The sequence below is a fragment of the Pararge aegeria genome, chromosome 17 (genome assembly GCF_905163445.1).
Source record: "Pararge aegeria chromosome 17, ilParAegt1.1, whole genome shotgun sequence".
Taxonomy (NCBI): Eukaryota; Metazoa; Arthropoda; class Insecta; order Lepidoptera; family Nymphalidae; genus Pararge; species Pararge aegeria.
The window spans coordinates 10,976,851-11,003,329 of NC_053196.1; the positions used below are offsets into that span (position 1 = coordinate 10,976,851).

The 26,479-nt window shown below is 35.6% G+C and overlaps 2 protein-coding genes across 2 annotated transcripts; one reads left to right on the forward strand and one right to left on the reverse strand.

The window, feature by feature from the left end:
- Positions 1-34: 34 nt before the first annotated feature.
- On the forward strand, positions 35-5,225 carry LOC120631199 (chitinase domain-containing protein 1). The gene is made up of 6 exons (XM_039900678.1): positions 35-381; positions 1,134-1,311; positions 1,766-1,972; positions 2,666-2,827; positions 3,309-3,546; positions 4,856-5,225. The coding sequence occupies exons 1-6, from the start codon at positions 127-129 to the stop codon at positions 4,995-4,997; spliced, it is 1,182 nt and encodes a 393-aa protein (XP_039756612.1). The 5' UTR covers positions 35-126; the 3' UTR covers positions 4,998-5,225.
- Positions 5,226-5,268: 43 nt separating this feature from the next.
- LOC120631289 (epidermal retinol dehydrogenase 2) lies at positions 5,269-23,505 on the reverse strand. Its single transcript, XM_039900774.1, has 7 exons — positions 23,422-23,505; positions 15,996-16,274; positions 11,318-11,433; positions 10,677-10,796; positions 9,748-9,909; positions 7,706-7,905; positions 5,269-6,904 (listed from the first exon to the last, which is right to left on the reverse strand). Exons 2-7 carry the CDS (start codon positions 16,264-16,266, stop codon positions 6,808-6,810), a joined length of 966 nt encoding a protein of 321 aa, XP_039756708.1. The 5' UTR covers positions 16,267-16,274; positions 23,422-23,505; the 3' UTR covers positions 5,269-6,807.
- Positions 23,506-26,479: the final 2,974 nt, after the last annotated feature.

Consider the following 26,479-nt stretch of genomic DNA (forward strand, 5'->3'; position numbering starts at 1 on the left):
TCTGTATCCGTAATCTGTGGTTTATGTTATTGAAACTAGCAGCCGGTTTTCTCCAAGTACTATTTTACTCAAATAACTCGTAATTTTTATATCTTCACATCAAAAAAACCTATATTAGTGAATAAGATGAAATGTATTGTTACTTTAATACAACTGTTATTTATATCGCACGTCTGCCTGGCGACATTGTCTCCACCGACTGATAAAAAGTCTCAAAAAGGTGTAAAACCTCAAGAGGGATCAAGAAAGAACAATGTTTTGGATCGGAAGCTGGTCGTAGAGACCCCATATGCTAAGGATATTCTTAAATATCATGCCACCTATCACCAGGAGACGTCGCTTAGAAACTTTAAAAACACTGTTTTGGGTTATGTTACTCCGGTAATTTCTTAATAATTCTTGTAGTATAAATATTTTTTCGAAGGACTCTTTGGATTGGACTCCTTGTAAACTTGTAGGATGATAATTTTTGGTCCATTATACTTTTATAATGACTAAATTACTATAGTTAATTTATTAAACATGCTAAGCCGGCTTAGTTGCTTTTTTTAATCCACGACAAATTAGCATTTGACTGCAATCTCTGGTGGTACGTAAGTAATGATTCAGTCTAAGATGGTAACAGGCTACTCTGTTAGGGGGTAAAGCAGATGTATTTAGTCCCTCCTCTTATTGGTTTCCACGCAAGATAATACCGGAACGCTAAGGTCGCTTGGCGGTACAACTTTGTCGGTAGGTAGGTAGCCACGCCCAAAGCTTCCCGTTAGACAAACATAAAAAAACTAATTTTACATATTTGAAGGATTTTTAATACTGATAAATCTACTTTTCCACTGTAATGGCTTGATATTATGTTTAGCTGTACAGTAGTTATACACTTAAAGTAGTTCTTTCACTGTGCAATAAATTTATATGCTAAATATTAGGTAGATCTTCAACATACAAACAAGAAGCAGGTCAACATAAGTGGGACGAGATTGGTGTTTGTTGATTGGTGGTGAAGTACAGAAATCCTTACAAAAGACCTAGCACTCGAGTTCAATTGCTTGAAATGATGGTCACAATAATGTATTATTTGTTTGCAAAACATTGGTATATGTATTTTATTATATAAATATTTGCAAATTTTTTAGTGGAACAGCAAAGGTTATGATGCTGCGAAAACATGGGCACCAAAATTTGACTACATCTCTCCAGTGTGGTTGCAGATAAAGCGCCAAAGTCCACATGTGTACATCATATCTGGCTTACATGATGTAGACCATGCATGGATGAAAACTGTGAAACAAAAATCAGTTGGTGATTTAAAAAGTTTGTAAATTATTTTTGCTATAAAGGTATCTTATAGCTATTTATAGTACAATAACAGTAAGCTTTCTACTTAGTACCAAATGTGCTAAAGATTAAATTCATAGTTAAAACACATGCTCAATTGCACTACCAAACATTAATTGTGACATAAATCTGGATCTGTTAAAGAAAACACATATTTATATTAATTTAGGTAGACTACAGCAATTAACATAAAATAAAAAAAGCTATGTTAAAGAACAATATTTTTAATCATTTTCTTTAATGTAATTTTATTTGGAGTTTCCACTAAATAGTTTAATAATTGTTATAGTTTGTAGTTAGTATTCCAACTCATCACTTCAATAATAAAACTATAAAGCTAATATTTGATCTATTTGCTTGATAGCCTTTATATTTTAACCTGGTCATGGTGATTCTGAAGCTGTTTAAATATTTTACTCTTCTGTAACAGTTGTGCCAAGACTTCTTTTTGAAAATTGGGAAGCTTCAGATCTGCAATCATTTTTCATGGAACCCACATCAATTACAGAGCAAAAGGCTCTTATAGATGAAGTGAAAAAGGCATGCAAACAGTGGCACTTTAATGGTGTCGTCCTAGAAATACTATCACAAATTGGAAAGTACATTGATAAATCTGTCAAGTTCATACAACAGTTTGGTAAGTTACTATTTTTTTCGTTACATTGATTTTATCTTGATAACCACGCTGGCGCAGTGGTGAGTACTGTGGTCTACCAACCACAATGTGCGGTACTAGTTGTAGCTCCTGGGTTCGATTCCTGGCAGAGGTAAAATGAAATTTGTAATTTCTGATAGAAGTCTTTGGCCATGGTTAGTTACTACCCTAAAAACAGAGACATGCTGCCAAGCAATGAAGTATTTAGATACTATGTTGTGTAGAAAGTGATAAGGGATATGGGTTTAATATAAGTGGCATATTCCTTATAGGTGGCTAACCGCTATTGATACTCGTAGAGATTTTAAACTAAGATTTTCGTGGTTTATCAACATTTCTTTAATATAGTTCAACAGGTACATGATCAGTTGCTTTGATTGTCAATTATTAATATTTAAAAAAATACTCTGTGAGACTGCACCAAAAGGGCTAGTGTGGAAACAATAACTTTCCATTTAAAGATTATATAAGAATGGAACATACATTCAATCAATGATTTACTAGAATTACAACTAGAATAAGAATAATATAAGAGAATAATATAAGAATTGAGCTGCCATATATTTGAACTATTTTTTAAATAGCCTACTTGACATAAATTTAAAATATTTTTTTATAAAGCCTTCTTAATAGTTTATTGTATTCATGATTCATTCATACAAAACCTTTGTACAGGTCTGCAGATGACAGAAGATAATTTGAGTCTCATAATAGTGTATCCTCCCTTCAGAGGATATCCCAGCGATGAGTTCTTCATACAGGCTTTCAATGAGATTCACCCCTACGTCAATGCTGTATCTGTCATGACTTATGACTTTTCTAATCCACAAAAACCTGGTAAGTTTTAATTTGATAACACTTTAAACTACATTTTAGCTGCAGCGTAACACAACAATACTTTGATAGTTTCAGTAAAATTAACTTAATTTATCTAAGCTTTAGTTTCTAAGCTTTAGATTGACCAATTTTAAATCCCAACGCGATAATTTCTTCGCAGTAAGAGTGAAATGATCCCAATGTACAAAAGCTTGGGTTCTTGCAAATTCCGCTGCCAACATGGTAATCACTTGAGAAATATGGACCTAATGTCATGACCTAACGTTTTAAAGCTTAGATTCGTATCGTCGCCAATGCTATAAGATTCGCTTCTGTTGGTCGTTGCTTTCCTTTATAAATGTACTATCCAACACAAAAAGTTTTTACCAATTCGAACTAGTAGTTCCTGAGATTAGCGGGTTAAACAAGACAAACTCTTTAACTTTATAATATTAGTATAGTATAGATTAACATATTATAAAAGTAAATTTAACCTCTGCAGGTCCCAACGCACCTTTGTATTGGATGAAATTGTGCCTCGAGAAACTTATCGGCGACGAAGAAAATCCGACGAAGAGATCGAAAATATTATTAGGTCTCAATTTCTATGGTAATTCGTATACAGCCAATGGCGGAGGGCCGATTGTTGGCACAGAGTATATTGAACTCTTGAAGAATGCCAAAGCCAATCAAGCTTTGTCCTACAATAATAATACTGCGGAAAACTATATTGAAGTCAAGTAAGTAATTGTCGATGTCACTTTAGCTTATTATCACCATCAGCCACATCCCACTGCAGAGAACAGGCATCCTCTCATAAGAGAGAGGGTTTTAGAGCAACAACCCACCATGCTGCTCCAATGCGGGTTTGTGGGCTTTAACGATTTTTATTACAATTTAGTTATAAATAAGTTGGACCGACGGCTTAACGTGCTCTGCGAAAACGGGGGATTTTCCAGCCAATTTTCCAACTCCGTGACCTGATAATACCTACGCGGGATTTGAACCCAGGGCCTCGTGGCTCACCACCAACGAGGCAGCTAAGCTAGTTATTATTAAAATTAATACGAAAATAATTTAAGGTACGTATATGTACTATGTATATATATTATATATACACAGTAAAAAAGCTGAAGAGTTTATTTGTCTGAACGCATTAATCACTGGAAATAGTTCAATTGTAAAAAATCTATGTAGTGATATCGAATGCGGGCTTTGTCAGTAGAGTATAATTTACCGAAGCATTTTACAAGACTAGACCAGACATGATGAATTCCCAAATCACCCCAACCGGGATTGAACTCGGGACCTCCCACTTACAACACCACAGCGCTCACCAGTAGGGCTAGCACATAGGAGACAAAAAATATATCCCCCGAATATATATCCTGACAGGGGATATAATTAACGTGTCAGCCTGCTAAAGTTTTTTTCTAACACATATATGGATATTATTTCCACTTGTGCGCCAGTGCTCTGAGAGTTGATAAAGCTTTCTCTTGGATAAAATTGTCTCCTGCCCATGCTAGCTAGCTATACAGACCGACAAACTAAAAAAAAAAGTCGCTTATCTGTAAAGTCGTTTTACTGACGATGGTTGAACGTGACAACGTTATAAGAAAATACTGATGAATTTTATTTGTTTGATAGATATTTTGTATGGATATAGAGAAGGAGGTAAATGGAAATCGCAATGGAATTGATCAAGTTACTTTATTTTTACGCATAAGTACAATTATGTCAATTTTTTTTTGCTATAAACAATTGACACCACATTCACTTTTCACTGCACTTTATACTTGAAGAAAACTTACTTAAGTAGGAGAGAGACAGATGTCGAGAGCTGCCGAACGCGGTGGCAGATTGTGACTTTTTGTCGCTCGTTCCGCGCTGTCGCTTGCACTTCAAGCCATAAATGGAACGCCTCAGAGCGAGGTAACGCCGCATGAGTCACGTTTTTTCGTGCGTGCAGCCTCCATCGAATTATGAGACGTTGTCACGTCAATAAATAAATTTAATAGCTTACTCCATGTATTATTCTTGTTCCAGAACATCACAAGGTGCAAAGAAGATATTCTTCCCCACGCTTTTCTCCATACAGAAGAGGCTAGAGCTAGCGAACGAGTTCGGTACAGGCGTCGCGGTATGGGAACTAGGGCAAGGCTTGCCATACTTTTACGACTTACTCTAATGTGATAAAAATCAATATAATTCATAATTTATTGTAAGAATTCTGTCCTTATTTATTGCTAGTCATTAGTCATCTAGACCGTGGGGTTTACTGCTATCTCTTATAGCAGTATTATTTTACATATCACCACCACCATATCAACCCATTATGATATGATACGGAACCCATATGATAAGGGTTTAGGCCGTCCTCCAACACGCTGGCCCAGTGCAGATTTATTTAATTTTATATTTCTAGCCCCCCCCCCCCCCCCGGTATTATTTCCTGAATTCATCGATGCATTTACTGTATTAAAACAATTTTTACTTTAAAAATTTGTTCATTTATTAAAACAATACATAGTCTTCAGTCTTCTAAACAGATAATTCGTCTAAAAATTACTTAACTAGGTAAGCACGATGTACTTTTTTTTGAAGTTATACTTCTTTAGCCGCGTTAGGAAAAAATCACGGGAGTGAAATTATACGATGTAACCGAGTGAGAGGGGAATATTTCGTCCGCCAATTCACTTTTTACCATGCGCGCGCCCACCGTCACAAAAAACCGACACCCTGAAGTTAGACGATATTTTAGTTTAACAAAAAAAGGTTTGACAGTGTACTCTTAGTGGCGGTACTACCATAGAAGCCGAAAAGCCGGGCTTTAATTATCAATCGAAATTTCTAATCATAAATCGCGTGTGAACCATAATCTTAGTGTCTTTCAAAGATGTATTGATTTTTCTCATTTAGCACAACAACAACTGCCTTATATCAGCCATATGATAATTCTAATTAGTCCTAAATATAACTGGGCTTGCTCTAATTCTTGCCCTAGGAACGCCACTGTGTACACTTTCAATTGTCAAACTAGATAATGCGTTATGATAAAAATTTCAATGTATTAAATACCTTTTTTCTACTGTTATTGTCGTTTTCCTTTACAAACGTGGAGTAAGACGTAAGATAAAAGTTTTTTTATCTTGTTACGCTAAAGAAGTATAACTTCTAACGCGTGAGCATAAGTATACACACGTTTTTTTTTATAAATACGCCGGAAACTGAAATCAATGTTTTACAGCTAACGAAAAAACATAGAAGAAAAACTGCTTAAAAAATAGCCCGTAACGAAAACCTAGCCTTGGTGGGAGTGGCTTATGAAGTGTGTCCCGCATGCGTTTAGTTTCTAGTCACAATGCTGACAGAATAACTGCCGACCAATCACGGCTAGTCCCGTGCTGCATGACATACAGTAGAACCAATCATGTATTTTGCTATTAAACTGATTGGTACCCATTTCAGACAATTTGTTAGCAAGGGTGACTTCCTTTTTTTATATTCGCTGGCAAACACAAATAACTAACTCAAATAAGCCTTCGCTTAACGTTCCACAGCTGGTCTAACTTCCTTCGTAGAAGAGGTATTGGAGCCTGGAGCCACCACGCTGCTTCAATGCGGGTTGGTGGGTTTTAACGACTATTATCAAAAGTTAGCGTTTTAAAATGGGCTTAAAGTGATTTCGTTGACACTGCTATTTCCCTATCTCTGGGCTGGAAAATTCTTTAACAGAAAACCCAGTAACTGATTCGGATTGGAATCCAGAACCTCGTGATCCGTAGCTAAACATGCTAACCACTAAACAACAGGGGCAGTTAGTTTTTTAATTAATATAAAGAGTACTGGCTTCATTTTGCTCGAACGTTAAAAACGTTAAAAGTTGATACTTAAAAACTCACAACTGCCTTTCTCGCCACAACATCAAATCATCTGTTATATCATCATTCGCATGAAAATACTCAGTCCTAAAACTACATGAAGGGAATATAGTATTTTCATTCTACTGCAGTTTTCTTCTTGAGCTCCATCATCGACTGTGGTCCTTTCATGACCCTGTGCATTAGGTCCCAGCACATTTTCGCTGGGAGTAAACTGAAATAGGAAAAAAAGTGTTATAGAAGAAGAAAAAGACATTCAAGGCAATGTCTAATGAAGTAACGCCTAATCAAAGAAGACTCCTAGGCATACATTTACCTTTCACCAATCGATTTTCACTAGGCAACTCAAACAACCTAGCTTGTCTATGCTTCTTGCCGTTCAAAAAATTCAAAAATTCAAAATTCATTTATTTCAAGTAGGCCTAATATTAGCATTTTTGAAACGTCAAGTCTGTTTAGTGACTACCACCGGTTCGGAAGGCAGATTCCACTGAGAAGACACGACTGATGAATTCCTTAACGACAAGGCTGCGTCGAAGCAGGCCACTCTCATCTCTCACAAAACAGAAAAATTCTAAACATTGTTAAACTATAGAATGATGTTGGAAAAGAGCAATCTGCTGAGTTTCTTGCCAGCTCTTCTCAGTGGAATCTGCCTTCCGAACCCGTGGTAGAGTCACTACAAACAGACTGACTTGACGTTTCAAAAGTGCTTATAAATTAGGCCTACTTGAAATAAATGAATTTTGTTTTTTTTTTTAACCTAAATGTTGGTGAAACTTTTTTTTCTATAGACAACGCCTATGCCTTCCGAACCGGTGGTAGAGTCACTACAAACAGACTGACTTGACGTTTCAAAAGTGCTTATAAATTAGGCGTACTTGAAATAAATGAATTTTGTTTTTTTTTTTTTAACCTAAATGTTGGTGAAACTTTTTTTCTATAGACATCGCCTATATCGTTAGGCATTCGATATAGGCGTTGCCTAGGTTTAGTGAAAACTGGCAGTCCTCACCATTTAAGCGGCAGTAAGTATCTGACGGAGCCGGGCATGATGCAGTTGACTTCATTCTTGCGAATGGAGTCTATCATGGTCTCGGCGACGTAGTCGGGCTCCAGCATCGGCATGAGACGTGGGGTGACCCCGTCGAACATGCCCGTGTTGATGTAGTATGGGCACACGAGCGTCGCGTGGATCGTGTTGTGACCGTGAGCCTGCAAAGATAATTAACTACGCTCTGCAACTAAGTTCAGCAATTTTCTTTTTTTTTTTAAATATACAATACACACATCGCCATCTAGCCGCAAAGTAAGCGTAGCTTGTGTCATGGGTACTAAGATGACATGAATATTTTTATGAATGTAATACACATAAATACGTATAATATACAGATAAACACCCAGACACTGAAAAACATTCATGTTCACCTCACAAACATCTCCAGTTGTGGGAATCGAACCTACGGCCTTGGACGCAGAAGAGGTCGCTGCCCACTTCGCCAACTGGCTGTCATTTAAGGGTTGATTTTTTTAATCGGCAGTAGTCTGATGAGGCCTTATACATTTGATAGGTAACATAATATTGGATGGAATGAGGCGTCACTTTGCGGAATTCCATGATATATTATGAAAATTAAGCTTAATTTGCCATACTTCGCAAAATGCGATCTGTATGGTGTAATTTATAATTTCTTCAATCTTTATACTCCACACCAAACGGAACCACAAAAATCTACCCCCCACGCACGCTACGCTCCGAAACCGGAGAATCCCCAGGAGATATTGACTTTACAATGAATAACTGTTAAGTAAAAAAATTAAATTTTAAGTCATTTTATTTAAGTCTAAAAGTAATTTAATTTTCATAAGATAACATAACATGCAACAAATGTCAAAACATCCAACTTATTCCGTAGTTCAAATAGAACCATAGATTGAAGACTAAAGTCAAAGTCATATTCTATTTCTTTATTCAAATAGGCCCATAGATGGTTTTATCCGTACGTTACATAAAAAATGTGCAAGGTAGTGAGACGATGACTACATCCGTAAACTTAAAACTAAAAAAAAAAAAAAAAAAAAAAAAACTTAAAACTAAAACTACGAGGGTTCCAAATGACAAACGTACCCTGGTCTAAGAAGAAGCCCAACAGCTTAGCCGGGTGTTCTTTGTGTTATTACCATCTCTCAATGTCACATCAAATCTCACAGTTATTAAGGTTATTGGGCGATTGGAAAATCAGCCCTTAGTCACATAAAAACATTTTCTTTCTTGTCATTGAAAAGAAGAATTTATTTTTAATACTAACAAACTGTTTGAAGCGACTGAAAATATAAATTAACTCCTCAGATATAAAGTAATATAAATTAAAACGTGTTTAATATATTGGATTAAGTTTGAGCACACAATCTATAAGAGTAGGTACTGAATATGATTCAAGTTTAGAGAAAGTTTCTTGAAAATGTTTTTATCGGTGAGGTAAAATTAAGTTTTCAACGTTATTGCTGTTAATATTTGGCAGAGGTGTAGAAGGTGCTTGACTTCAAGAGCAAGAACCGATATAATATTCGCTAACACAGTTTGTTTAAATATGTTGGAATACCTACGATCTACTTAATATGATAGGTTTGTATATTTGGCACTTCCAGTACGATTGAAAAAACTATGTAACAGTAAGCCTCATCCTTATATGTACGCGGGCGTAGCCCCAAGGGACATATACCTAGTTATTAATATCACACTGCTCTAAGCGATTGTAGAAAGCGCCTGGGTAAGTCGGTTGTGTACATTCATATTATTCATTGTTTACATTTAAACAGCCGATTGGCGCAGTGTTCAGCGCTTTCTGAGTCCGAAGCCTTGGGTTCGATTTTGCCCCGGGTTTTCAGTGTCTGGGTGTTTATCTGTATATTATTATATATATATAGTATTTATGTATGTTATATCTTAGTACCCATAACACAAGCTACGCTTACTTTGGGGCTAGGTGGCGATGTGTGTATTGTTGTAGTAGGTATATTTATTTATTCATTTATATTAGTTCATTGTAAACTTACTCGAAGTTCGGTAAATAGGCTCTCGTGGAAGCCGACCGTGGCAAACTTTGTGGCACTGTAGTCTGTACAACGATAAGTTCCCAGGAGTCCTGCAACGGATCCCACTGTCACTATATGTCCTTTACCCGAACTAATCATATCCGGGAGAAATGCTTTTACTGTCTGTAAAGAATAAAGTAAGTTTAGGGTACAAAAATCTAGAACTATAGCATGTGAAGTCCTACTGGACTAAAAGTTTCACCCATACGGAGTTTGCTAATAATCACCACGCTTTTGTGATCGCAGTATATAGTAGTAATAGCACAGGACTTTGCTGCCCGGTCTCCGTTATATTCCATTAGTCGCCTCGTACGACTCCCGCGGAAAGAGAAGGGGTGGTATTCCGATCTGCTTTTTTTCTACCACACGGCTTCAGGCGTTTAGCATAAAACAGACATTACGACCGCGTTATACTGTTTTTAATTTCGATTGCAACTAAATGAAACAGTGATAATGGCTCCATTGTACAATTCAGATGTTATAAGATTTGCGTACAAAAGACTTTAGTACACATATCTTTTTACATATAAATTGGCAAATCTAAAATAAGAACTGTCCTTGTCATAACTAAAGGTAGTGAAACGAAAGGATCAAATCCCTAAATTGAGGTCGTTTTGAGACATTTAGGGCCTTACGAACAAACGTGGCATAACGTCGCAACAGTTATAAAGTGTTTTGTCACCATTCAACTGACAGCACGTTTCGAATGTCAGAGCGTTCTCGTTGTCGGATACCCCGTATGGGTGCTAAATTGACAAGTCCAAAAGCAGTGTTATCCTTTTTCCTTTCAGCACACAATGAAACGGATGACAATTTCGACTTGTGAATTTAGTTCACTAAAGATATCTATCTGAGTAAAACATAATCGATGAATAAATAAAATTACTTACCCAATAATGTGAGATAATGTTAACTTTGTACGTAGTTTCGATCGCTGCATCGTTTAGATCAAGTAAAGTTTCTCCGAAGACGATTCCGGCGTTATTAATGAGTATGTCCACTTTTCCCACCTGAAATGAAATAAATAGGTATAACTTTTCCTTATCTTCATTTCATTTTTTTTACTTCTCTACTAAGTACACCTCTATTTCTGATGTTCCAGTAGGCACCTTGTACCTTGATTCTGATTGTAATATTAGTTTGTTTAAAATCGAGGCAGAGCGATGTCAATAAATCCTATGTTGCATCTAGTATCCCGAGTGTAGTGAGAGGTTTAGGGGCGACTAAGAAGTCATGTGTTCAATTTTATACATATCTCCCTCGAGTAGGTAATAACAGATAAAGATATATTTTTTAAGAAGATAATTTATAAGTACTCTGTTCAGAGCGCTCTGTAGTTTAATCTGTCCACGTCCACTCGTATACGACAGAAAAATTAAAAACTGCTATACCTACGTAAATTTTAATGCTTTTATTTCAAACGAGTGGGCGGTGAGTCGATATGGTGTGTGAATGCCATAAAACCTAACCGAAATAATGACGCCGTGGTAAGTAGTATAAGGAAAGAATCAGGTTGGTAAAAAAGCCTTACCTCTATCTTAACTTTTTGAGCTGTGCTGTAGACAGCTGCCCTGTCTGCCAAGTCTATGACATAGCTCGCCACTTCGTATCCTTCATCTTTGAGGGCAGAGCTCGTCTTATTCAGAGCTGGCAAACCAAAAACAATACAATTATCAATTTGGTAAGAATTTATATAAATACAATGTATAAATACTAGTTTTGTCGTTGATATAGGTACCCAAATATTTCAGAATTCTAGAGCGGTATCCATGGGGCTTTTAGAGGGTGAGAACCCCACATAACCAAGCATTCTCACTTAGTTTTCCCCACATAATACAAAAAAAGTTTTTCAAGAGCAATTTTCCCTTACGTACCTTTTACACCCCCCCGTTCCGACTAGTCTTGTATAAATAGGTACCAGGGACTGCTATAATAAGATCAACATCAGTCTAAGGGCACCCTTCTACTTGAGCTGCGTAGGTACCTAGGCTATAAGCGATGTATAGCGTAAACCTAACCTAACCTTCACTAATGTTAAGTGGGGTGGCGAAGGGTGTGAGACGTGTTCACTTATATAGCTCCCATCTGTAGCTTCCACGCTTAGCACGCGTCCATCTATAGAAACAACCTTAGATAAACAGGCCAGCAACCAGTTTTTGGCTAATGTAAGTTAAGTTATGAAAATAAGAGTTAATATAAGCTAAGTTATGGAAGTAAAAGGTCTTTATATCAATTCATGTATAGGCCGTCACTATGCGACTCATAAGGAGGGACTCAGCGGGCGGAGAGAGCTACGCTTGGATATCGCTAAGCGATCAAATCAAGAATGAGGAGATCCGCAAAAAAATAAATATTGTGGCAACATTTAATAATACACAAACAAAAAGTATGGTCTCTGCTGCCTATTTAGGTAACCTTGTGCTTATAGGCATCAGCGACAAACTCTCCTTAATATTTATAAGTACTAAAATAACAAAATCAGTGCATTCTTTATTTTAAAGAACCAGAGTTACCGACATAGCTCAAAGAGTCGTGAAGCTAACGTGAAGCTAAAATGCTGGAGTCGGGACCTCGCCAACGCAAAGGCAGCGTTGGTAGACCCCCAACGAGGTGGACGGATGCCATCAAGCGAGTCTCAGGGAGCATTGGACCCGAGCGGCATAAGACTGTGGTATTTGGAACACCCTATAAAATACCTATATCCATCAGTGGACATCCATTGGTTGACATGATGATTATTCCTACAGCTTAGCACATCTCTGTTGCAAAGCAGCCTTTTTTATGGAGAAATGATCTTGGAAGCCGCGCCTCAGCGAGCAATTGGTTCTTTATTTATTTATTTTATTTATACTCTTTATATGCACACCAAAAATACGAAAAAAGAATAATAAAACGCAGCCAGATGCAGTACACAAAAGGCGGCCTTATCGCTTAGTAGCGATCTCCCAGGCAGCCTTAGGATAAGGAAAACAAAAGGATAACAGACTGCAGAAATGAAAGGATAACAGAGTTTATGTCGGACTACTACTGTCTAAAACGAGTATCACCCGTTGCCTGGTAGCTGGACAACGGGACCGCTTGCGCAAACATCCCCGTATGGAAATGCAGCCTAATGCAGGGTTAAGGCTTCGCCTATCATAGGAGAGACAGATGTGAAGTTTAAGACCTATCACGTCAGTTTCATACGGGTTTTGGTTACGCTCTCGGATCATTAGGTAACCACTATTATAAACACGGCTAGGAGCAGGAGTTACTTATCTCCCCGGGGAAAGGATAAAAATGATTCTTCTCCCACAGCCTTATCAATTCTCAGAGCACTGGAGCACAAGTGGAAATAATATCCAAATAATATAAGTGTAAGTAATAATAAACAGGGTAAACTTCTCCTATTCCATGTTCGCGTGCTTTAGTAGGTGGATAAGTTAATTACTTATATCCCCTGTCAGGGGAACTAGTTAGTTAGATATATAAGGAGTGTACAATGTATTATATTCTACGATGTAATTATGGCTTGCGACAAACGCAATGGAAATTTTTTGATTAGGGTGTCCGTCGCACGTTGCGTGGAATGGTGCCATTCACGTGAAAGTTGCATCATTTATAAACGTGGTGCCTTCAAGATACAACCATGTAATTTAACAGCGACCGCACTGTTCTCTAAGATACCGTTTTTTTTGGTATTTCTGTATCCACCGATAGCAAATCCTTAATAATTTATTTTAGATTAAGTATCTGCCATTTTCAAAAGTATAGCTTGATTATTATGGCTGACTTACTCGACTGCCATTTTCATTATCTTTTAATGGTTTTGCGTATTATTGCTTTCTTTTTCGACCACTGATTTAACGAGATCTCTTTCGATGTATTGTTGGTCCGTCCGCTATTACTGTTTGTCCGTCCAGCCGTCTTCAGAGTTCTTTGATTGCTGAATTTAGGAACATAATTTACTAGTTCTTTGTCACAAATAGATAAAACCGAAATATATATAAGTTTTTAAAAAGCTTTATTTAAGTTAGGTAAATATATACCCGCAAGAAAATAGGCGTATACATCTTTTTTTTTACCCTAGTCATAGCCTTTTTTTACCAAAACAAAGTAGGTACAAATATATTTTCAAAGAAGAAGTTTGAAAATTTATAATGATTTAATAATCTATTTCAGATGGCAATAGTTCGGAAATGGGTATCACAATACTGTCAGTTTAGTAGGTTATAAATTCAATAAATTCTGTTATATCCCGTATTTATTTTATTAGTATAAACTAAAAAACAAAAATTTTATATGCAACTATAAAAATATCAAGTAGTCAAAAAGTCGTTGTAATTTTGTAACAAAAAATCTTTTGTACTTATAAGAGCGGCATCTTTGTTGATGTTATAGTAATTAACAGTAATAAGAACCGATGCGTCAAATCAGAGCCGTTCACATTGACCCGCAGAAGGGATAGGTACAAAAAAGGAAATCACTACATAGTCGAAACTTGTAAAAGTCAACCTGATGGATGTGTATATCATGGATTATGTAATTCATGATGTATTTATGTCTTATGTCTTAAGATCACTGTGCAACCGCGATGGCCGTATGTTTTAGAAAGTAGAATTCAGTAAACTACGGCAATTAGCTAGTCAAAGTATTGTAATATTGCGAGTAAGATTGTTGCCTTATGCCCGTTATCATTAGACCTAGGAAACACTTACATCCGATGCCTAATGCATTGGGTGATGCGTAGAAAAAAAAAGTTTCACCAATTCTGAGATGATCAGCCAACCTCCTTTGTTCAATGGTGAGCATTGTGGTTTTATATGACAGGACTTGGGTTCGACCCCCGACAAGGGCAATTTATGATCTCTGGTTTGGTCTTATGGGAGGTTTCTGCACTGGCTAGTTAACACTCTAACGATAAAGGCTTTCCGCCATGATAAAGAATGTTAAAGACGTTATGGTACGATGCCGCATAGAAACCGATGAAGTTATACCGCTAACATCTGAGGCTCCTTGTCATCATCTTTCACCACCGGTTGAGATTGCAGTCAAGTCTTACTTGTATTGGAATGAAAGAAAATACTTCCGTAGGTAGTGGAAAGGCAAGAGTAAAAAAGTTCCATCCTCATAGCTCAAACGTATATTTTCTACACACTTATGGAAGTAGCAGACAGTGTCTAGATATTAATAAGGCTGATGAAGATGATAAAGTATACATATTATCATCTAACATCGAATTACAGTACAGTACTGCAGTTTATATGTGCCGTAGGACGGCACAAATAATGAAGCATATTATCTACAAACAAACCTTGTTAAGTGAAATCGTATAAATCGGATTGTTTTACCGCACTTAACTTTATAATTATTTATAGGTAATAACTGTTTTTCACTGAGTATTGACTATTGGTATATCCAGACAGGATCAGGGAGCGTCAGTGTTCCGTGAGGAACAGTGAAATTATTTGGGACTTCTTGCATACAGTTTGTATGACTACCCGTACCTGACGTATGATCTGCCAAGTGACGGTACAGCCCAAATTTTTTTGACGCCATTCAATGACGGGTTTCCTACTTTAGCGGTGGTCAGGAATGTTCTTGAATTATTCCTCTCGATAATTCCTCTGTCCATTTTAGAGATAAACATTTACAACTCACTTTTATAAGCCTAAAATGTGTGAAAGTTATAAATTATTATTAAATCATCATGCACGATAGTACTGGGAACGGGTCATCTCTCAAAATGATAGAGCAGTCCAACACGGTGGCCAAGTGCGAATTGGTGGACGTAAAACGACCTTAAGAAAATTATGCAGAACTGACAGGTATGGATATTTCCTCAAGATCATTAATGTTGAAGCATGTGATATTTGGTTTCTGAAAACGCACCTATAACTCTTAAAAGTTAAGAGATGCGTGCCAGGGACCTTGGGAACTTGGTTCCGTCGAAAGGGTTTACCCACTAGGCTATAACAGCAAATTAAATTATTATTAAACACCTAGTACCTTTTTATTATATATATCTGCGTTTGATTACAATCACACAAGATTCATAATGGTGCAGCAGAAGAGTGAGCGTACGTAGGATATACCATATGATTTGAAGGTGAAATTTAAATAATATAGATGGAGGGGAAATCGGAAGCCGTTGCATATGACAATTGAGACAACGTTTCGCACGTGTCCATAGATTCAGATTTCAACTTCGTATCCTATACATTTCTTACCTTCTTTATTGACGTCCCATAATACGACCTTGGCGCCAAGTCTTGCCAATTTGATGGCCAATTGTCGACCGACTCCTCCGCCGCCTCCAGTAATCAGGATGATATCACCATTGAGACTTTTCATAGGCCTCAGTACATTCGGAACTAGCGTCCAAAACAGGGACTCCAAAATGTAGTAGCATGATAAAACAAGAAACAGGACGGTGTCTTTGGCAATGTCAAATATGCTGGACATTTGCGATGGTGTGTTTATCTTCGTGCCCTCCAACATTGTATGTCCTTAAAAAAAAACAAAGATGTAGAGTTTATTTGTAGTTACCAGCTCTTGTGGCTTAGTAGTGGCTGTAGTCATTGCATGCCCTGCGATGAGTTTTTCTGTTTATGGGCTATGGGTTACCAATGACTATCCCAACGGCCTTCTGCTTGGACCGTCAATTGCGAAAATACGACTATAAAAAAAGTACTTTACTCTATCTAAGGCTCAAGCGCAATATATGCAGTGCACTCGACAGAGCGCAATTGTTTGTAGGTACTATGTACTGGTGTTTATTTAGGGTTATAAAATATAGGTAATTTATTGTATACTAGCTGTTGCCCGCGACTTCGTCTGCGTTTGATTTTGTTTTTTTGTGTGGCATTCAATTTAGTTGTAGTTCTAAAAAAAAGTAAATAAAGTATCGCTAAGCCTTAAATGAGGGGTTTGCTGCTGGCCGCTGAGGAGTTCTGTCCTCTATCTCCAACCACAATCATCAGATAAACACAAAGATTGGGCAAAATTAAACACATATTACAACCTCTATAGTACAAAAATAATTATTTAAATCGGTTATAATTTGTAGAAGTTATGGTGTAAAATCGTCAAACCTTTTCATCCACTCTCCCAAGGAACCGAGAATAATGTCGGGATAAAAAGTATCCTATATTACCTCTAACACTTCCAAAAATATGTGTACAAAGTTTCATGAGGATCGGTTAAGTAGTTTTTGCGTGAAAGCGTAACAAACAAACTTACATTGACATTTATAATATTGGTAGGGATTATGTCACAAACACTACAGATAGACACACAATTCTACAGACAGAGTTTTGATGACTCACCAAAACTCACCATCTAGGTAATGGCGAACATCGAGTAGGAAGTTTTATATCATGGAAGCCATGATCCTCGAAGTATAGATTGATGTGAGAAGAAGTTTAAACGCTATCATGATACATACACACAAACAAACTGTCGGATGGACAAAGAGGTTAAACTTATCGTCTATGACAGAAATAATAAATATATATTAGTTTCACGTTCAGAATAAATTATTAATTACCTGTTACGAAAACTTACCTAGTTAAAGTGCAGGTTTAGTTCCTTGGAAAATATATTATTAATGTTATTGGTTAATAGAATATTAATTACAATGCGTGTCCTACATGTATCTAATCGTATTATATATAATCTTATCGTATTACATTTAAGTAACTACGAGTATTTATGCCGATCACAAAGTATATACTGCCGACTCAGTCGGAGGTTAGCTTTGAAATCCAAATTAAAAAAATTATGAATGTCAAAAAAATACGGAAGACGCAGTTTTGTATTGAGAAGCACTTCATTTCAAAAACAAACCTTAAATTCCAACAAATAAATTATAAATTAAAGTTTCCGTGGTTTGAAATACCAAATTAGTATGCTCTGCGTTCAAATATTATTAAGTCTCTTAGTATTGTTTGGGCTGAGTTTATATAACAAGGTTTTAGTCTGACTGTTTGTCACAACTAGTTTTCGAAACTGCTGAACTGAAAACTTATTCATTGAAACAGAGGTTTTTGAAATAAGATTTTCAGTTACTTACTGACGAAATTGCTGGAAAATGCTGATAGGTAACATTTTAAATTATCCAAGAACATAAATCGTGGAGTGGATCGTTGCGATCATCATCGAATAATACATATTTATAGCTACATATAACTCAATTTTTTTTATTCGACTACAAGCCACGTAGGTAAAACAAGTGCAGTCTAATATGGATGGTAGCGGGCTAACCTGTGAGGGAGTATGGCAGTTATATTAAAGTCATAACCCTAATCGGTTTCTACGCGACATCATACCGGAACGCTAAATCGCTTAGTGGCACGTTTTTGTCGGTATGGCCGAAGCTTCCTACCGGGCAAAATCATTTTTTAAAATTCAGGAAGAACTGATTTTTAACGGCCTCAAGATTTTACTTAAAGGTAGTTAGTTAGGTTAATAAACAATTTGAAATTTTTTCTTTATGGTACTGGGAAAATATTCATGTACAAAAAATCGGCCAATTACATAAGAGAGCCTGCAAAAGTCAGTATTTTTATTTGCATTATTTATCGAAACTTGTATAGGTCAAATACGGTCAAGGTACTTATTGAATAAAACCTATCTCTATCCCTTAAACAAGAAGGTACGTATATATAAGATTAACTGACTCTATAGCTCTAGTTTGAACAAGGTTAGGCTCCTTCACTCGCGTGTACATTGACCTGATAGATTGTCGTTCGTATTGGGTTCTTGAGGCATTAATTAATAAGCTGTACCCACAGAATTTAGAACATACCGAAACCTTGTACACGACTAATATTGAAGCATGAAAAACCACTCCACTTTAGAAGTGTCTCTACAGGTTAGTCACTCCATACCGTTGACAGGAATTATTTTACCTCTAACGTTCTAAACTAAAATGGGAAAAAGTTTGTGAGAGAGCAAAATACCTTGGATGAGACGTACTTTTGGGGCGGGGCTTTTTCACTGTTTTTGGACACAATGCACTGGATGCAGTGGCGTGCTCTTCATACATGTACAAAAGCACTGCCTACCCTAAAATTTATATATAACTCGTATAACAGGTGGCTTTTTGCCGTTTTATGCAATTTTCCACCTGTATTCATACCCTAGAAAGAAACTCAGTGCACGCCACTGACTGTATGCTATAATGGCAGAATAAGGGTTCTGTTATCTGTATTTTCTTAATTCTGTGGCTGTACTTACCTAATTACTTATTCATAAGATATCATAGTTGGCTCTACGATAAAATCGTTTTCCCATAGTAGAGTTCGAAGAAGACTCGTTCAGCCCTCGATTTTTTTTTTATTTTGAAAAATGCAATACTCAATCTGCTTAGTAACCATTTTTAAACGAGCCTTGGATGTAAAAAAAATACATGTTTATAATTAAAAAAAGGACAGTGTGAACTGTGAAGAGGAAGTTAACTCCACCAAAACGCTCAATGTCATTGGCCTTATGTGAACCAATTATATATCGGAGTTTGACAACTTTACAATGGCCGTAGAACTACTATGATATATTTCTTATTATTTATGTGAATGAAAAAACCTACCTTTCCCCTATGCATATACAACGTGTAAATGAAAACCGAAATAATACTTCACAGGCCTTAGAGGAATATTATGTACTGTCTCTGAGACTTATCTGTGAAACCGAAAACTTAATCGTTTTTGAGTAATACACTGCCATAATTTTTACTGAAAGAAAATAGATACAGCCCTAACATCACATGCAAAATTAAAATCATGAGTCTCCTGTCACTTTATTACGTACGCGTCGGCGATGTCATAAGGTAACACTTTAAAACATTCTGTTTTGAATTCGTTTCTATCTATATATATAAAAATGTTATGTTGGTTAGTGTACGCTTCGAAAACTCAAAAAGTACTGCACCGATCGAGCTGAAATTTTAGCATGATATATAATCCGCATCAAGGATTGTTTTTGGATCAGTCACATATCCAAGACCGCGAAACTACAGTATTTTTTAACGATCAGCTGGTATTGCAAAAATAAACTTATATGTAATGTATTCATTGTTTTGTTTCGCATTTATCAACCATTCCATAAAAATGTGCCACAGCGAAACGTGGCAGGGAACAACTAGTATAAAATAAAAAATGCTTTTTTTGATTTAATCTTTCTACAGGGTGATTCCTTATGAAATATACTTGTGTCTTGTGCATACTTATTCTCCAAAATTATTTCGTAATTCGATCACACGTTGTACTTATTTATTGTATTTTTCTCACTAGCTTTTTTGTAATAGTATTAATTAACGAAGCATATGGCCCACCTGATGGTAAGAGGAAAACCATCGCTTTTAAACAGGCCAACATGTACTAGGAACACGTCCTCCTACTTGCCGCCCTGCGTCCATCTAACTGAGGCATATCTAGTTTAGCTACATGTTCCTTAAATTACACCGGCCCTTGTGACTGGAACATAGAATTGCATCAATACTTTGCGGCAGAAATAAGCATGTAGTAGTACTTTCCGGACGAGCTCTGTCACAAAAAGCAACTACTACCTACAACTAATATTTGGGAAAAAAATCCCTCCCCTACACTTTCGCGAAGTCCCATCTACAAAGGTTGCCTGTAAGAGATTGCTTGCAGCAATAAGGCCGCCTTTGCATGTCTACATTGTGTACTGTATACTCCTTACTGTTTCTGTTCCTGTATGTCTGGATGTTATACGTGCAATAAAGTGTTTCATCTTCTTCTTCTTTCGCGGTGTATGACATTAACTATGTATGAAGAATATCTGTTTAGCAGTTTGTATTATCTAGCTTTGGCATTGGATTTCAGTTACAATTGATATTTGGTGTACTATGTATTCCTAACGACACTGCAAGAAAATGGTAACCTCGACCTAATGATGTAAAAGGGCACTATGCGGACTACCCAACTCCTCGATACCTCACAGTAGACAGCCGCGTTTGGACTCATTGATTTGGCCTTGATAGATATGTTTTAAAGCCTACGAAGCGTTGCAAAGTTAGTATTATATATTTTTTTGTAATGGATTAGATATAAAAACATATCAATCCACTTTTTATATAACATAAAATGGTATGATTTAATTGTTATTGCTGAGTTACCACATACCATACCACGACTTGTAGGTTTTAATTTTTTGCTGTCTACCATAGGTATGTATATGTTACGATATATAAAAAAAACGTTACGTATCATTACGTTATCTACTCGGTATCGGTACTCTTAGGCATGCAGGTTTCCTCCTGATGTTTTCTGTCACCGTTGCAGCAAGTGATAATTTAATTACTTAAAACGCACACGACTTAGAAAAGTTAGAGGTGCGTGCTGGGATTCGAACTCGGCCCGCCGAAAGTGAAGTCGAGCTTCTACACAATGCGCTATCCCCGCTTTGTTAAAATAATACCTGAATATATAAAATATTGTGGATTTTTTTTATTACTGGTATAGGGCTTAAGATGCGACTTTTTGTCGGGATAGTGAAATTTATTTACTCGTTCTATTTCTATGAGATAAGACGAGAACATGCCTAGTTATAGTTATCACGTGATGCTATGCTAGTCCACGTACAGGGACTAGCATAGCACCACGTGCCACCACGTTTAGCACCCTTGTATACAAAACTACATTCACGAATGTAGTTATCAATAAATGATCATAAATACAAGAAATGGTCATAAATTAGTGACATTGCATATCGTCTGCGAAAGGTACAGAAGTCATTTGTGGGATTGAGTATAAGCTTTTATAATATTATTCCTAAGGTAATTTTGGACTTACAAATGCATAAATTTAAAGAATGTGTTAAAACACATTTATTACAGCGAGGTTACTATACAATTGATGAATTTCTTAATGACAAGGTTGCTTGGAAGCATCCGGCTCCGCTTTCATCTCTCACAAGATAGAAAAATTAATGTTAAAATGTAAAATGTAAATTTTTGATGTTGGAAAAGAGCTACTGCTGATTTTCTTGCCGGCTTCTTCTCGGTAGAATCTGCCTTCCGAACCGGTGGTAGAGTCACTACAAACAGACAGACTTGACGTTTCAAAAGTGCTTATATTAGGCCTACTTGAAATAAATGAATTTTGAATTTTGAATTTTAAATAGAAAGTATGCAAACAAGAAAAAGAGCCTTATATGTATCTATAGGTAAAGAAAGTTAAGACTGACTAAAACGTCTGCTAATATATAATTTCGCATCTTTATAATTTTTAATAATTTTATAGGGTCAGATCGAAGTGATTAAATTTTAATGTGCGCTCCATATAACTGGATCTGCATGGAATAGGGGTGATCAGATTTTTTTTGCGCTACATATCACATAATCAGCATTGAGTCGGGGTGATAATATTGTGTTTTGCACTACATATTATTACCTACTCATTTAATCTGCATGAAGTCGAGACGATTAGATTGTTTTGCGTCACATATAATCACAATCTACATGGAATCGGAGGATCAGATTTTTTTGCGCTACATATCACATAATCAGTATTGAGTCGGGGTTATAAGATTGTGTTTTGCACTACATATTATTACGTACTCATTTAATCTGCATGAAGTCGAGGTGATCAGATTGTTTTCCGTCACATAATCACAATCTGCATGGACGCTCGGATTTTTTTGCCCTACATATCACATAATCAGCATTGAGTCGGCGTAATAAGATTGTGTTTTGCACTACATATTACCTAATCAATAATTATCTTCAATTAGGGGTGATCAGATTGTTTTTTCGGCACATATAATAACAACCTGCATAGAGTCTGTAAGTAAGGTTTAGTTTCGCGCTACATTCAGACGGAGTTAGACCGATAAAAGTTTGATTTAGGCTTATGTAGCGTATCGCTTTTTTAGATGTAGTCGGATTATTACATTTTGTTTTGCTATAAACATCCCTTAATCTGAATGAATTTGTATTGCGCTATCTTTCATTTAATAAGCTTAAACTCGAGGTGATCAGAATTATTCTGTCTAGGTTACATTAGACCTCATCTAATTTTTTTAATAGAGATGTAAAACTATAAATTACAAATGGCATATATATCATTGCATAAATCGCTTTGAAAAAGGCTTTAAATGCATTTATATATACGCGAATCGTAATATACATAATCAATAAACATACCCATTCTAAACAAAACAAAACCTAGCTACTTGTTTGGTCGATATAGAAAGTAGTTTCTAGGAAAGTTATCATAGTTTTCTAAATTGCATTTACAATTTATATACAATAAATTTTATAAGCGCATATTTGTATATGTTGAAATGATTAAATTAATAAATATAAGTAGGTAGATGGTTACTTGTATTTAATTCTTAAGTTAATATTAGTTTTTGCACCCTTTTTTTTAATCTGACACGAATGTTATCTATTAAGTTATAGTTAGGCCGGAAGTGTGTGATAAAAAATTTATTGAGTGTGATAAAAAAGATATATTTTTCACCAATCTATATAAAATAGTATTTATTTATTATGAACAAATTTATGAAAAATATTTATTAATATATTTTTTTTTAATTTTATACAATATATATATATTTTCAAAATTCTATGTAAGGTCGTAGATTCAATAATCGCAGGTTGCTAGATATAATATTAAGAATAAAACTAACCTTTTTCTTTTCTTATAATTCGTTAGAAGTTTCCAAGATCACACTAAGTTTTGCGTATCACTTGTCTGGAAGGCGCTGCGCATGCGCCGGTCGACCTACAACTGCGTACAGTTCACAATCCGCTGTTTCTCTACGTAGCTTTCTCCGATAACGGTATTCACCACTATACAGATTTTTTTATACTCATGGCTCTAATGGTTTTAAATGGAAAATATGAATAAAATATTTATAATTATAACGTATAGGTTTAAGTTCTCTATTTCAAATAAAATACTTATATTTTGATATGCTCTATATAAATATATAATTGTTTTATAACTTGAGAATAATAATATTTTTATAAATGGAGGTAGGTATGTAACTATAGCCTTTTTCTAGTGCTTTTCTGACCACAGGCTACATATTTCGACTTGTGTCCTATACCTGCTCTGTAACAACGAAGTTAACTTGTGTGGTATATACTTTTTATTTTGTACGCACTAACTTTTCCAAGTTATGGGCGTATAAACATTTTAGTATCACTTGCTTTAACGGTGACGTAAAAACATTGAGAGGAAACTTGCATGCCTGAGAGTTCTCCATAACGTTCTCAAAGGCACGAGAAGTCCACCAATAAATAAATAATGCTTTTAAAAAACTAAAAAACACTCTTTTTAGAAAATAGAAAACCGAACTAAAAAAAAGAAAATAAATTTTAATAAATTTAAATTAAGAATAGTGTTAAAAATTTTGCGGGTCACGCTGGCCTGTTGGTTTAATGATCATCATGATTCTCCTGGCGCTTTCCCTATTCGGGGTCGGCCGTCCTGATACTTGTCCGCCATAGAATAAGGTCCTGTGTCATTTCTGGCATTAAGCCCAGAGTTTTCATATCATTGAATACGTTTCTATTCCAGGTAGTAAGTGGGCAATGGCGGGCACAGGGTCTTTTGCCAGGGTATGCATAAAGCATGGCATAAAATGGAAAAATTACGAGCCCCCTCCAATACGAGCTATATGAAATAATTTGGGTAGGCAGTGCTTTTGTGCATGTATGAAGTGCACGCCACTGAAAGTGGGCGTCCTCTGCCTCTTTTGCCAGCATATATAACCATTACTCGCTATGTCATGTTGCTTTTGTCTCTACGCATTATATGCCCGTACCAGCGCAATCTTATGCTGTACTTCCGCAACTTTAATAGAGCCTCGGATGAACTCATTCCAAATTTTGTCCAATCTTGTAATGCCCCCAGCCCAGCGCAACATCTTCATTTCAGTAACATGTATTTTCTGTTCGTCACTGTTTCGTTCTTTGATGATGTTTTTCAATTATTAAGTCTACAAACCTGAAATTTAGAAAATAGGTTTTTTGAAAAACATGATTAATAGCTGATGGCTATTTATTTAGTATTTATTTATTTTAAAACTAAAATCATATTTTTCAAAAAACCTATTTTCTAAATTTCTCGGTTTGTAGACTTAATAATTAAAACACCGTCTAAACCTTCATCCCCTACTTTACCACCCTTAAAAGGAGATTTTCCAAAACAATTTAAATACATTTTCATTATTTAAAGCTGATAATCTAAATGCCGATTTCCACGTATCTAACTTAAAAAATAGGACTTTCGTATCCACGTCCATCCCCTCTTTGAGCCTTTAAGGTGGTTTATTTCTACTTTTCTTAGCTGACACCTAAATTCTTGAAGAACCTATCTTTAATTTTCAAGTTTGTAGGCTTTTTGGTTCCTAAGATTTCGTGATTAGTTAGTGGTTTTGTCTTTTAGGTGTTAAAGAAATGGCTGGCTTTAAATATAAATACATACTATAGTAATATATGTCATACCTATTTAATTTATAGGCGTATACCATAAAAATAGAAAAAAGGGATTTGTATTAACTCCAACATCAAGTTTTGGTAAAACACTTAAAAAAAAAAGATAAGATTGAAGATGCAATTCTTAAATTCTATAATCGTTAATAAGTACTAAACAAAATCAAAGTAATATCAAATCCTAACGTTATTCATAGAGGAAATGTGGCAATATAAGTAGGTGAATAAAACATGATGAAATCTTGAATAGGTTTTGTATTCAAAATTAACATAAATTAGCAGCACATGTATTAAAGCGTAATCCGTTGATCATGTTTGAGTAAGATGTATTAATTTTAATATAATATTAAATTTTTGCTTTGTTATTGTGGAATGAATTAATATATAATAATTATATTTGCTTCTCTTTATGTTAAAAATAAATAAAATAAAAATCATTTATTTCGTTTCTTACATTGTAAATGATACATGTTGTGAAGACCTCCAGTAAGCATCAAAATACCTGTGTCAGGAGGCCTTACTCTTCCATAGCAAAAACAAGATAAAATAAAAATGAAACGATTGAGTAGTGTGTCTTGGTGTGTATGGTGTGTTTATGTTTGTGTGTGTGCGCGCGTGTTTGTGTGTTTGTGTGTGAGTGTGTGTGTGTACATGTTATTAAGTGCGTCTATATCCATTACATTTTAAATAGAAATAAACTGAAGAAGCGCCTCAGTTTCTTCATAGGTTAGTGTCTTCAGCCAGGCTGTCAATGTTTTGTTACATTCAAAAAACGTTTTTTGTTGATGTTATGTTGATGCATTAATTCATTAAATTATTATATTGAAGTAATTTAGGTTGTTAAGGTTTGTTATTATATGCTTATAAATAAAATATCTCTTCTCTACTCGTTTAATGCATATTCAAATATATAGAAATCTAATAATAGTTATCTAATATCAATCTCCAATATAAATAAACGCAACGAAGTCAATCTAGTAGTAGTTATTCAATGCTAATTAAAATTCTCATTGTCGGTTAAAGCTGATTATAATTCTTGATTGATTGTTTGTTTACTGAAGAATTAATAAAATTTGCATTTACTCGTATAGCGACTTGCAAGTCCATTGTTTTGTTAAACTTACAAATGGCTATCTATTTTATTTGTCTTCTACGGTGACAAATGTTTATATTACTTTGACGCAAAAACGACGGGTTGTTGAAAGTTTTACTTGTCTGTGTGTTTGTGTTACTGTGCCATTGTAT

Coding starts and splice junctions, on each gene's coding strand:
- LOC120631199 (XM_039900678.1), top strand. CDS start 127: ATGAAATGTATTGTTACTTTAATACAACTGTTATTTATATCGCACGTC. Junction 1,312..1,765: donor ATCAGTTGGTGATTTAAAAA/GTTTGTAAATTA, acceptor CTTCTGTAACAG/TTGTGCCAAGACTTCTTTTT. Junction 1,973..2,665: donor CAAGTTCATACAACAGTTTG/GTAAGTTACTAT, acceptor ACCTTTGTACAG/GTCTGCAGATGACAGAAGAT.
- LOC120631289 (XM_039900774.1), bottom strand. CDS start 16,266: ATGTTGGAGGGCACGAAGATAAACACACCATCGCAAATGTCCAGCATA. Junction 9,910..10,676: donor ACATTATCTCACATTATTGG/GTAAGTAATTTT, acceptor TATTCTTTACAG/ACAGTAAAAGCATTTCTCCC. Junction 7,906..9,747: donor GCCTATTTACCGAACTTCGA/GTAAGTTTACAA, acceptor TTATCTTTGCAG/GCTCACGGTCACAACACGAT.